Here is a 14,239-nt window from a genome sequence, read left to right as displayed (position 1 = left end):
TAGTTCCTGTGTTTGTTTCAGGATTCCTAAGTATTTTATTTTGTTTAAGGTGATTTTGAATGGGATTTCTCTTTCTAATTCTTGCTGCTGAGCTGTGTTGGAAATATATAGAAACGCTGATGACTTATGTGGGTTTATTTTGTATCCTGAAACTGCTAAATTTGTTGATTATTTCGATTAGCTTTTTGGTTGAATCTCTAGGATTCTTTAAGTAGACCATCATGTCATCTGCAAAGAGTGATAACTTGGTCTCCTCCTTGCCTATTTTAATGCCTTCAATTTCTTTTTTCTTCTCTAATTGCTACTGCTAGTGTTTCTAGTACAATGTCAAATAATAGAGGTAATAATGGGCATCCTTGTTTCACTTCTGATCTTATTGGGAATTGTAAAAAATAGACTCGAATACAGGACTACAATCCCCATGAGCCTTTGCTCCACTTCCCCAGAATGCCTTGTAATCTCACCTGGGCCGAGATCGAGAAGATATTTAAGCAAAGGCTTTTGAAGGGCTCGGGCTTTTTTGGACTTCCGTTTTTGGAGCAGAGAGGTCTCTTCCATGATGTGAGGTTATTTTGTCTAGGCCTCTGGCCTAGGCACATGTTTCATACTTGTATATTCTTAATCTTTAACCTTTAATAAACCTCTAAAAAATATATATTCCTTGCAGAGAGAAACTAATTTCTACCTGCCTCAGTCTCCCCCTCTCCCCTAAATTTTATTCATTACAGAATGCATCTAGTTTATCCCCATTGCAGGTGATATTAGCTGATGGTTTTAGATATATATTGTTTATTATTTTTAGGAACAACCCTTCTATTCCTATGCTTTCTAGTGTTGTTAATAGGAATGGGTGTTGTACTTTATCAAAGGCTTTTTCTGCATCTATTGAAATAATCATGTGATTTTTGTTGGTTTGCTTGTTGATGTGGTCAATTATGTGGATGGTTTCCCTAATATTGAACCAGCCCTGCATCCCTGGTATAAATCCTACTTGATCATGGTGAATGACTCTTCTGATCACTTGTGGGAGTCTTTTTGCTAGTATCCTCTTTACGATTTTTGCATCTATATTCATTAGGGAGATTGGTCTATAATTTTCTTTCTCTGTTTTTGGCCTGCCTGGCTTTGGGATCAGTACCATGTTTGTGTCATAAAAGGAATTTGGTAGAACTCCCTCTTTGCTTATTATGTCAAATAGTTTGTATATTATTGGGGTTAGCTGTTCTTTGAATGTTTGATAGAATTCACTGGTGAATCCATCAGGTCCTGGGGATTTTTTCTTAGGAAGTTCTTTGATGGCCTGTTAGATTTCTTTTTCTGATATGGGACTAAGAAATCTATTTCTTCTTCTGTTAATCTAGGCAGTTTATATTTTTGTAAATATTCATCCATATCACCTAGGTTGGTATATTTATTGCCATATAATTGGGCATAGTAGTTTTTAATGATTGCCTTGATTTCCTCTTCAGTAGAGGTGAGGTCACCCTTTTCATCTTGGATACTGTCAATTTGGTTTGTTTCTTTCCTTTTTTTAATTAGACTGACTAGTACTTTGTCAATTTTATTTGTTTTTTCAAAGTACCAGCTTCTAGTCTTATTTATTAAATCAATAGTTCTTTGACTTTCAATTTTATCAATTTCTCCTTTGATTTTTAGTATTTCTAATTTAGTCTTCATCTGAGGATTTTTAATTTGTTCACTTTCTAGTTTTTTAATTTGCATGCCCAATTCATTGACCTCTGCCCTTCTTAATTTGTTTATATACGAACTCAAGGATATAAATTTCCCCCTGAGTGCTGCTTTGGCTGCATCCCATAGATTTTGAAAGGATGTCTCACCATTGTCATTTTCTTCAATGAAGTTATTGTTTCTACGATTTGTTCTTTACCTAGCTGGTTTTGAGAATCACATTGTTTAATTCCAATTAATTTTTTATTTATCTCTCCATGTACCCTTACTAATTATTATTTTTATTGCATTGTGCTCTGAGAAGGTTGCATTTATTATTTCTGCCCTTTTACACTTGTTTGCAATGATTTTGTGCCCTAGTACATGGTCAATTTTTGTGAATGTACCATGTGCTGCTGAAAAGGTGTATTCCTTTTTGTCCCTATTTATTTTTCTCCATATGTCTACTAACTAATATTTTATCTAAGATTTCATTTGCTTCTCTCACCTCTTTCTTGTTTATTTTTTTATTTGATTTATCTAGTTCGGATAGGGGAAGGTTCAGATCTCCCACTAGTATAGTTTTTCTATCTATTTCATCCTTGAGCTCCTCTAGTTTCTGCTTTAAAAATTTGGATGCGTTGCCATTTGGTGCATATATATTGAGTACAGATATTTCCTTGTTGTCTATACTGCCTTTTATCAGGATGTAATTACCTTCCTTATCTCTTTTAACTAGATTTATTTTTACTTTGGCTTTGTCCGATATCATGATTGCTACTCCTGCCTTCTTTTTATCATTTGATGCCCAATAGATTTGGCTACATCCTCTTACTTTCACCCTATGCGTATCTACCTTCCTCATGTGTGTTTCTTGCAGACAGCATATGGTAGGGTTTTGGATTCTAATCCATTCTGCTATTTGCTTGCGTTTTATGGGTGAGTTCATTCCATTCACATTCAGAGTTATGATTACTAGCTGTGTATTTCCCAGCATTTTGATTTCTACTCCTGGTCCTGTCTTTTCTTCTTTCACTATTTCCTTCTACACCAATGTTTGTTTATAGTCAGTCCCCCTAGCCCCCCCCTTATTTTACTTCCCTTTCTACCCCCTCCCTTCTTATTCCCTCTCTTATTTTCCCCTGTAGTGTTTTTAAAATCCCCCCCACCTTATCCCTCCCTTGTACTGCTTCCCTCCCCACCAGTCGGTTTTTTACCCTTCTACTCCCCTATAGTGCGCAAATCTATTCTCTTCCCCAATGGATTGGATTGTTCTTCCCTCTTTGGGTCAGTTTCAAAGTACGTAAGAGTTGAGTATTTCCTATCTCCAACCTCTTTACCCTTCCAGTGTATTGATGTTCTCCCTCCTCCCGCCATGAGCTTCTTTGTGATGTATAAATTTACCCCCATTTGTTTCTTTTCCCATTTCTTTTAGTCATAACCTCTTTTTTTTTAGCTCTAGTCATGTATATATATACATACACATATGTATGTATTTGTGCATGCATATATTTATATACCTATTTATGTCTTGTCCTTTCATCCTATACAGTTTGTCACTGTTCCCTCTGAGTGTAATTCTTCTATCTGCTCAGATGATAGCAACAGTTTTTAAGAGTTACCAATGACCTCTTTTCTTATAGGGATACATATCATTTTAACTTATTGAGTCTCTTATAAAATTTTTGTTGTTGTTTTGTTTGTTTTTTTCCCCTATTTTTTAATTACCTTTTGATGATTCTCTTGAGTTCTGTGGTTGGACATCAAATTTTCTGTTCAGGTCTGGTCTTTTCTTTATGAATGCTTGGAACTCTTCTGTTGTGTTGAATGACCATACATTCCCCTGTAAGAATATAGTCAGTTTTGATGGGTATTTTATTCTTGGTTGTAGACCTAGTTCCCTTGCTTTCCAGAATATCGTATTCCATGCCTTTCGGTCCTTCAGTGTGGATGCAGCCAGATCCTGTGTTAACCTCACCGTGTTTCCATGGTATCTGAATGGCTTCTTCTTGGCAGCTTGTAATATCTGTTCTTTCATCTGATTGTTTTTGAATTTGGCTATAACATTTCTTGGTGTTGTCAGTTGGGGATTAAATACAGGGTGTGATCTGTGGATTCTTTCAATCTCCACTTTCCCCTCTTGTTCTAGGATCTCGGGATAGTTTTCCTAGATAATTTCCTCTAGTATTATGTCCAGGCTTTTTCTTTTGTCATGGTCTTCTGGTAGTCCAATTATTCTTAAATTGTCTCTTCTTGAACGATTTTCTAAATTGTCCGTTTTGTGAATGAGGTGCTTCACATTTTCCTCAATTTTTTCATTCTTTTTGTTTTGTTTTATAGTGTCCTGCTGCCTTGTGAGGTCACTTAATTCCAGTTGTTGTATTCTGGTTCTTATAGATTGGATTTCATCTCTCGCTTTTTGGTCGTTCTTTTCCTTCTGGTCTGATTTTCTTTGAAGATCGTCTTTCATCCTCTTTACCTCGTCTTTCATTTCCTTTGCCTCATCTTTCATCTCCTTTGCCTCATTTTCCAACTGGTTGATTTTGACTTTCAAGATACTATTTTCTTGTTTTGGTTCAAGTGCCTCTGTTTCCAGATGACTTATCTTAATTTTTAAGTTCTTTTCCCAATTGTCTTCGGCCTCTCTTAGTTGTGTTTTGAGTTCTTCCACAGCCTGTATCCAATTCACTGGGATTTCTGGTTTATCGTTTGCTGATCTCTCTCCCTCTGTTCCATTTGCTGAGTAGTAGCTGTCTATTGTAGTTTCTTTCTTCTTTTTCTGTTGTTTGCTTAAATTCACCCCTTCTTTACTCCCTGTATTTGTCTGTGCTCTTGTTCCTCTCATTTTTTTGTTTTTTGGGGACTTCTATCAGTCTTCCCTCTTGGAGCTTTAACAGAGCCTCTCTTGGTGTAGTCTCTGGGGGAGGGTTGTTGGGGGGTTTTCAAGACAACCACTCTTTTAACTGTAACACCTACACTATTGCAATAGCCTCCTAATTAGTCAGATAAGGAAACAAAGGAGATAAATAGGATTAAGTGCACTGGGTCCACAGGATCTCACAGCTAATAAAAGTCTTTGATCAAATTTGAACTTGGGTCTTCCTGATTCCAGGCCTAGAACTCTATCCACTGCACCATCTAACAGCCTTTATAATCCTTAGCTTTCCTCAAAATTCAACTCAGCTGCAACTTCCTATTTAAAACCTTTCCTGATACCCAAGCTATGTGAATTTTTGACTCCACCCTGCTTAGTCTTAGAATTCTAGCAATCAGGAATGTATACACCCCTACGTAAGGATTAAGTGTTGAGGAGGATGGCCTATGAATGACATGTGCTAGCAAGTAATAAATAAGAAACAACTGACAGACCCCCCTGGGCTGTCCTAAGTCAAGCTTAAGCTACCATTGGTACATGTGCGATGCAGAAAGTGATGTAAAGAACAGTCTATATATTTTGCATCACTTCCTCTCACAGCTCTCTCTCTCTCTCTCTCTTTCTCTCTCTCTCTCTCTCTCTCGTGCGCAGAGATGTGGGGCTCTTTCAGCGTTGGGAGCTTGTGGAGGCATTCTTAGTATGCTTGGTGAGTGATTTAGGCTGATTCCTCTTTTCCTTTACCTCCTGTAGGAGATCCTTCATCTTGGAGGAGGCCTCATGGCTGGAAGCCAAGCTAGATTGAAAAGGCCCCTTTTCCTAGGCCTCTGAACTCCTATCTGACTTGCCAGAGCAGTCCAATTCCTTTTCCTCTCTCTCTTCTTAATTTCTTACTACTATTGTAATTAAACCACCATAAAAATCCCAATCTGACTTGAATATTTTAAACCCTGGCCACCACTAGTAAATATATTCAGTCAACAACCCTAATTTTTACCCTTAACAGTCATTACTATTGTTCTCCAAATTACCTCATATTTATGAACTTCTGCCCATACTTACCTTTTTACAAATGGTGGGATCATACGCTTGGAGCTAGAAAGGGCCACAGTAGCCATTATTTTACAGATGAGATATGAGGCCCAAAGAGTTGTATCATACTGGCTTTGTAGTTTAGGGTCATACTGATACTAAGTGTGATGGGTGGGACTTGAGCCCATGTCCTCTGACTACAAATTCATTGCTTTTTCTGCAACATGGTAGAAGTGGCTAGAGTGCTGAACTTGAAATTAGGAACACCTGGTTCAAATCCAAAATGACAACTAGTAGTAAGTCATTTTATCATTCATTTCCTTTATATTTATTCTGAATCTATTTATAATGTACTCATTGTCTCCCCCCATTTAATGCTAAGCTCCCAGAAAAGGGATTATTTTATTCTTTGTATCTGTATGCACAGTGCATAACAGTGTCCAGCATAATCTAAATGCCTATGAATTTATCAAATGAGATTACATACATAACACGCTCTAAAATTCTAGTAGTGTAATATTCCCCAGTAGAATTTGACAATGTTTAGACTGTTTTTATATAGCCAGGATCTAGCACTATTGGACATATTAGGCATCAAAGTATTTAAATTGAGAAGAATACATCTGAAAACTGTATAGTTGGATACTTGTGAGACCATATTGGTTGATCTGGAAAAATTAATAAAATCAATGTCCATAAATCCAAAATTCCCTAATGACTGAACTGTTACCTTCTCAATGTAATTATTAACTATAAATCTAAATGACAGAACTCAAAAGTGACTTGTAAACCTTAAAATTCCTTAGACTTATAAATGTTGGAAATTTCACCATTGGGAAATTTCATACTTGGAAAATTTCTTACTGATAGTCTATTGGAATGTGAACCCCATTGGCATGGGAGGTTCCTCCTCCTCCCTTCTTAAGATTACTTTAGGACAGAAACCTTTTGCTGAACAATGGAAAGGACTTTGACCTATGCTTAAGCATAGAACAGGAATTTCTTTGAGTCATGATTGATTTTAGAATTGATACAATGGAGATACTTGGAATCAATCTCCACCCTACTCAGTCCTAACAGGATTTAGGAAGGGCTGCAGCATAGATCAAAATTTAATTATTCCAATCTCTACCCTACTCAGGTTAACAGGATTTAGGAAGGGCTGTAGCAAAGGATCAAAGATTTAATTATTTGAAAATATGACCTTCAACAGACATGTGCAAAGCCAGAGACCTCTGGGCGGTCCTGGGTTAAGCTAGAGCCTCCATTGGCACAGGGAAATTGATGGACAGTGATTGGTAGATATGAGAACTGAGGGGAGGGAACTTGGATGGTTTCCTTAAAGAGAGAGGGGTCTGAAGACTCAGGGGGGTTGAGGAGTTTGTCTGAGTGGTTGGAGTGTGCTCTGAGAAGCTTGCTCTGAAGGAAGCTGAAGGTGGGGGCCTCTGAGACTGTTTCTCCATTTTGGTCACGTGAGTAATAGGGACTGATCTCTTTTCTTTGCCCCAGCTATCTAAGGGCTTGGGCCTTTTGGCCCAGCCTAAACAGAAGGGGTATTTAAGCCCTATTCCCTTCTCTCCCTCTCTCTCTCTCTCTCTAATTCCTTTCTTCCTCCTGTTTGTAATTAAACTCCATAAAAGGTTGACTGCTGACTTGAGTTTTCATTTAGGAATTACATAGCTGAATTCCTTGGCGACCTTAAATTAATATATATCAGTCTTTTAAAGACTTCAAAAGATCTTCTGCTGCTTCCTCTGGCCTAAGCCTCATTTCTAAAATTTGTGAGGAAAGGAGCTCTCCTGTGTTCCAATATATAATTACCCAATCATTAAGTTCTTCATAAAGAATGAGCATATCATCATCATAAATTTGATTTTAGGAAATTTTTTTAAATACTAGTGGGAAAAAAATCCTTAAAATAATGAAATCAAGATTATTATTAAACTTATGTTGAATAGGAAAATAAATGAATGTGACACATTATTTCTTCTTTTGGAAATTGTTTTAATATTGCATTTTAGTGCTATGACATGAATATAGATTTAAAGCATAAAACAAAAAATATACCTCCTGAAGGATAGATGGTCTCAATACCAAAGACCTTTCTCCACACAAAAATTCATAAAAATTTAAGACATGAAAAGACAAGACACAAACTCAAGACATGAAGAGACAAGAGCAAAAAAGACAAGCCATGAAGAAATATGGGTGCTTTGTCTTTCTCTTAAAGAAAACAAATTAATGTTTGGGAGGAAGGGAGGTGGAGAAAGCTGGGTTCAAATTCTGGCTCTGTTACAACCTTGAAGAAGTCTCTATGGGCCTCGATTTCTGCATCTATAAAATGAGAGGTGGAAGTTGAGCTTCATAATTTCTAATAGCACTCCCAGCTCCAAATCTTGTTTGTGATCCAATAAAATAAAAGTTCTCCTAATCTGTGCTTAGTACATAATACTTTATATTTATATAGCAACAGTTCAAGGTCTGATTCAAACTTCTTATTAATATAGACCCCAATAATCCTAATGGTAAAAGTAAATGTAACTTTTTACTCTTTCAGAGATCTTTTGATTCCTAGATATGATTTTGCCAAAAAATAAGTCTCTGATGATTCTTTCCTGCTAGCTTTAGGTTTTATAGTCCTGACATTCTGGAATTCTTTTTCCAGCCTATTTTGTAAGAGATGTCGTTGACTTCCATCCCAAAATTTACAGAGGAATGTTCCCCCTGGAAGTAATATGCTTGAAGTAAAGTTCAGAAGAGACAGGCACATGCTTATGAGATTTTGGTGATCAAGTTCCCGAATTCCAGTTGCATTGGGTGCCATGTCACTCAAAATCACATCAGCTTTCTGTCCAGGAAGTTGCTCTTGAATTTTATCGAAGGTCCTTGAATCAGTTACATCAGCAGGACAGAGGAAAATTGCTCCCTCCAATGGAAATATATGAAGAAGATCCACCCCAAGGACAAAACCAACAGAAGAGTTGGGATCTAAAATAATAGAGATTATTAGTATAAATTAAAATACTATTCCTTCTTACATAAATATTTTGACCCATTGAATACATCAAGTCTATACTAATTCAAAATAGCTCTGAATTAGATCAGTAAATCCAATCAGTGTGCCAACAAATTCATCCAAAGGAACTCATTATGACCATCTAATAAAGGTAGCAATTTGAAATGGTGGAGATAATCAGATCAAATCACAGACCCTTCAAGTATTAAAAGCACAAACTACAATGATAATCTTTCATTCTCCTAATTCCAATTGCTTCATTTCTCAAAATATTCTATGCACAAATTCCTTTCTGCTCTTGTCCGCAAATGAATATTCAAACTCCCTACCCTCATTTCAGCCTTGGTCATTTATCTCCATTATTTCCCTATACTTAAATGGGCTCAAATGATTAAAGTATGAACTAAAAGTATATGGTTATATAACTGGAATGGACCAGAATCACAGGGTTGCAAGATTGAATGGGTTCTCAGAGTAAGGTCATATAGTATAACCTTGACCTGAACAAGAATCCTTTCTACATTGCACCCAATAAAAGGTCACCAGCTTCTGCTTGAAGACCTCTAGTAAGATGGAAACCAATATCTTCCAAAGTAAACCATTTCATTTTGGAGAATAATATTTTTCCCTAAATCAAACTTGAATATCCCTTAGAATTTATGCCCATTGTTCCTAGTTCTTCCCTCTGAAGTAAAAAAGGACAAGTTTAATCCCTTGCCTCCTAATAGTCCATGAGCTATCTGGAGATAGGTATCAATAATCCTCTACCACCACCACCCCCTTCAACAAGTCTCATTTTTTCCAAAGCTAAATATCTCCAGTTTCTTCAGCTGATGTTCAGAAAGCATAAATTCCAGGCCCTTCACCATCTTGATTACTCTCTTCAGGAAACTCTCCAGCTTTACTTCCTAAAATGTAGTGCTCCATAATGAATACAATACTCCAGATGTGGTTTGACCAGGGCCATACAGTGGATTATCACTACTCCCTTCTTAGAAAAAATGACACTTAACCAACCATGTCAATTTAACAAACACCTACCTGTGCCTGCAGCATTGACTTTTTGGACAGCTACTTGACTCCATGCACCAGGGGCAGCACCACAATCTAAAACCCGAAGCCCAGGATGGAAAATTTGATGCTTCTCATTTATTTCCAGAAGTTTGAAGGCACTTCGGCAACGGTAATTTTCAACTTTTGCAGCTTTCACAAATGGATCTTTCAAGTGCCTTGTCAGCCAGAGATGCTCTGTAGCTGTTTTGCCCCTATGCCTGCTTATAGCAGTGTGAAATCTTTGACATTGAAAGAAGACATAAGTCAACTTTTGGTATCTGTTTTAAGAAACAAAACAAACAGGATTTGCTTGCAATCACTTCTTGCTATCAAATGAAAGAAGACATCTCCTATTTTTCAATTTCTATACAGAGAAAATCTATTTTCTAAATACTAATAAAAACTTTTTAAGAAATATTTGCAAATACTGGCTAGCAATGTTGGTTGTGACTATTAACTATACTATATAACTTAACTATATACTATACTATACTAACTTAACTATATACTATACTTTTCCACTTATAAAACCTTTGAAGTAGCATAGGATTGGTCTCCAAACCTAGAGTTACTAAGTGGCAGAAGAGGTCTCAAATCTGGGGCTGCTGACTCCAAGTCCAATGATTGTTATCATCAGAATCTTTACTTCAACAAATAGTTACTCTATTATACTAAGCCTTTTAGTAGATAACCTAGAAATACCAAGAGAAATAAGGTATCATTTTGGTAGTAGCCTATTGACATGAAATAATGGCACAAAAATAATAGCAGATTTTTACATATGGATTATCTAACTCTTAAAAGTTTAAAGGACATTTTTAAAAAAAGTTTTGGCCATTTTTTTCCATCAATCAACAAGCATTGATTGAGTGCCCACTATGTATTAGGCACTGTGCCAGGGCCTGGAAATATTAAAAAAATGAAACAATTTCTACTCAAGAAACTTACATTTTATTGATTACAAGTTGCAACCCATCCATGCCTACCCATCTTGTATATGTTCCCACATAAGTTCCACCTAATGTGTTATCAGTCTTGCTTGCTTTCTTCTGACATCCCCTTACATACCAGTTAGTCTAACTTTTTTGTGTTTGATATGTTTTTTAAAAAGAAAAAGAAAAGACTTCAAAGCAGGTTGAGAGACTGGTCTCATCCCAACTATAACCATCAACAACTGACCAACTACAACCTATGGACTGGTATTACCACCTATTCCCTAACAGCCACAGCTCTTGAAGGCCTGGAAAAGATAGTCTTGACTCTCAAGCCCTTGGAACTATCAAATCATCAGAAATATAATTTTATTACTGAAAATGACATTAAAGAAATTACCATCTGCCTTGCTGCCATACCCTAAGGACTATGAAATCTTTCCTCTGACTTATAACTAAAATCTCCCATGTGGGGTATATAATTGGAGTTTAGGTTTTTAAAAAAAAAATCACTCTAATAATATGGAAATGGGTTTCAAGTGATAACATTTGTACAACCCAGTAGAATTGCTTGTTAGCTCTGGGAAGTCAAAGGAAAGAAGGAAGGGAACGAAAATGAATCATGTAAACATGGAAAATTTTTTTAAAAGGAAACAATTTTTTAAAAAGAAAGAAAAAATTAAAATAAAATCTCTTATATGTGTTGTTTCCCCCATTGTGGGAGTTCCTTGAGAGCAGGGACTGGGTTTGGGGTTTTTTTTGCTCCTTTGTTTTTGGTCCATTTGTATCCCCAACACTTAGCACACTGTTTTACACATATTAGGCATTTAAGCTAGTCCTTCATACAGACTCTGGTTCACAGCAAGCTACAATTTCTATTTTGGATTATCTCTGTAATTTGATCATATAAGGAGCTCCTTCCACCAAGACAGGTCTACAACTTAAAGACATAGAATTGCTAGTTACCCCCTCACCCCCACCTCCGTTATATAACTTGTCCATAGTCAAACTGCTAGCTAGTATGATAGAGGCATATCTTGATTCAAAGGCTGAAGCTCTATCCTGTATGACATTTTGCCTCTGTTATAAACTTAAGAAGTCATTCATTTCTACTGGAAAAACATGAGTTTTTTTCCCCAACTGACAAATGGTCAAGGGATAAGAATAGGCAGTTTTCAGATGAAAAAATCAAAACTATCAACAATCACATGAAAGTGTTCTAAATCCCTCCAGATTAAAGAAATGCAAATAAAAACAATTCTGAGGTACCACCTTACACCTAGCAAACTGGCCAATATGGTAGCAAAGAAAAGTGATAAATGTTGGAGGGGATGTGGCAAAATTCTGACACTAATACACTGCTGGTGGAATAGTGAATTAATTCAACCATTCTGGAGGACAATTTGGAACTATGCCCAAAGGGCTTTAAAAGACTGCCTGCCCTTTGATCCAGCCATACCACTGCTGGATTTCTACCCCCAAAGAGATAATAAGGAAAAATACTTGTAAAAAAATATTTATAGCTGTATTCTTTGTGGTGGCAAAAAATTGGAAAATGAGGGGATGCCCTTCAATTGGGGAATGGTTGAACAAATTGTGGTATATATGATGGAATACTATTGTACCAAAAGGAATAATAAACTGGAGGAATTCTATGTGAACTGGAATGACCTCCAGGAATGGATGCAGAGTAAAAGGAGCAGAACCAAGAGAATGTTGTACACAGAGACCGATACAAATGTAATCGACTTTGCTACTAACAGCAATGCAATGACCCAGGGCAATCTTATGAGAAAGAATGCTATCCATATTAAGAGAAAGAACTGTGGGAGTAGAAATAAAGAAGAAAAACATATGATCAATCACATGGTTCCATGGGGATATGATTGGGGTTTTGGTTTTAAAAGGTCACTCTACTGCAAATATTAATAATATGTAAATAGGTTTTGAACAATGACACATGTATAACCCAGTGGAATTGCTGGTCAGCTCTGGGAGAGGGGAGGGAAGAAGGATGGGAAAAATCATGAATCATGGAACCATGGAAAGAAATATTCTAAATAAAGAAATAAATTATTTTTTTTAAAAGGCTATCCATTGCTATAAAAGGAACTGGCAAAGTCTAAATGCAGATTAAAGCATACCATTCTTCAAAAAAACAAACATGAGTTTTATGTGTCTATCAAGTAGCTATTGCATATCCCCAAAGTAAACTCAGAATTGTAGTTTGTGCTTTCTGCTGATTGGTTGCTGTCCTTTTTACTTGAAGAAGACCAAAATGACATATCTTTGTCATACAAAATCTTTGTATTGCTCTTAGAATTTGTAGCAATGGCCCATAAATGAAATGCAACACTCTGAGGCTATATTTTTCTTAAATAAGCAGTTTTAAATATTTGTGAATAGCTGTAGTAACTCTATGTAAATATATTCTATCAAATGAAATAATTATAAACTACATGACTAACCTCAAAGTGCTATAGAAATAGTGTATACTGTGTTCTTTTACACATTTTAAATACAGAACATTCTCATTATATAATACACATGCTAAATACATATAATAGCAAACATGTGTTATGTATATATTAATATTGTATTAATATTCATATTACATTAGCATATGTCCTTATATGTTACATATTAAAATGTTCTATTTAGTGTTATATAAAACAATACACATAATAATATATATTTGAGAGGAAGATAACACTTTAAAGGTTTGCAAAGCATTTTACAATTTTCATTTGATCTTCACAACAACCCTGGAAAATAGATGTTATCATTATCCTATTTTATAAATGGGGAAACTGAAGGAGATTAAGTTAAGTAATTTGTTCAGGTTCACACAGCTAAGAAATGACTATGGTCACATTTGACCTCAAGTGTCTTTCTAATCACACCGCATCATCTATGTGCCTTATAGCCCTAATTTGCTAACATTACCACTAAAGAAACATCATCTGAAATACGAATTACCCTTAGAGAAATACGCTTCATTGGGTCCTCGCAGGTCACAGTATCTGAACCCCTACCAGGCTGAGCAGAAGGCAGAAAACACATCTGATGGGGAAGAATGTCTGGGGGGTCGAGGAGGAGTAAATAACAAAAAGCAGAATACCAAAGTCATCTTAACAAATGAAGCCTTTGTGAAGGGGTGGACAAATATGACTGACACTCGGGCGAAGACATGCAAGGCAGAAATGGAGTGAGAACCATTGCTTCCCATTAAAAAAGAATTACATGAGTCGACTCTGACTAGAGTTTAAAAAGTGTATCAGAAGTTCCCCCGAGTGTCTCTAAATGAGGTAACATCAACCTCAACCTCAGGCTCGAGCAATGTTCCTGATCTATCTGGGTGCAAGCTGATCGAGGGCCCAAGTTACCCCCATCTATTAAGTGAAAGGTATAAATGCCAAGATAACAACAGTGCCTTCGTTCCCTTTCGGCTCACAGGGACACCCTGGGATGCCAGCGTCCCGAAAGCCTGAGCCTCGGTGCCCCAAGGTCCCTTTGCCGCTGAGGGACCAGTTTCCGGGAGGGCAAAAGAAGGGGAGCCGACGCTTACCCAGCCATGGAGACGACACCGCGGCAGCCACATTACTGGTGCTCTGCTCTTGGTGGTCCCCTCCCCTGCCACCGCGCGGCCGGAAACTATTCTCCCCG

The 14,239-nt window shown here is 36.8% G+C and overlaps 1 protein-coding gene across 2 annotated transcripts; it reads right to left on the bottom strand.

The window, feature by feature from the left end:
• Positions 1-7,555: 7,555 nt before the first annotated feature.
• Positions 7,556-14,227, bottom strand: MRM2 (mitochondrial rRNA methyltransferase 2). Of its 2 annotated transcripts, none has more exons than XM_001379030.4 (3): positions 14,142-14,227; positions 9,630-9,919; positions 7,556-8,560 (listed from the first exon to the last, which is right to left on the bottom strand). In XM_001379030.4, the coding sequence occupies exons 1-3, from the start codon at positions 14,147-14,149 to the stop codon at positions 8,118-8,120; spliced, it is 741 nt and encodes a 246-aa protein (XP_001379067.2). In that variant the 5' UTR covers positions 14,150-14,227; the 3' UTR covers positions 7,556-8,117. The 2 variants fall into 2 exon arrangements, with proteins under 2 accessions (XP_001379067.2, XP_056660282.1); XM_056804304.1 differs by having other exon boundaries at positions 9,630-9,880; positions 14,142-14,214.
• Between the last annotated feature and the right edge of the window lie 12 nt (positions 14,228-14,239).

Source organism: Monodelphis domestica, chromosome 7 (assembly GCF_027887165.1).
Source record: "Monodelphis domestica isolate mMonDom1 chromosome 7, mMonDom1.pri, whole genome shotgun sequence".
NCBI classification, from domain to species: Eukaryota; Metazoa; Chordata; class Mammalia; order Didelphimorphia; family Didelphidae; genus Monodelphis; species Monodelphis domestica.
The sequence above is the reverse complement of the archived record's forward strand: the minus strand, read 5'-3'. Positions and strand labels throughout refer to the sequence as shown.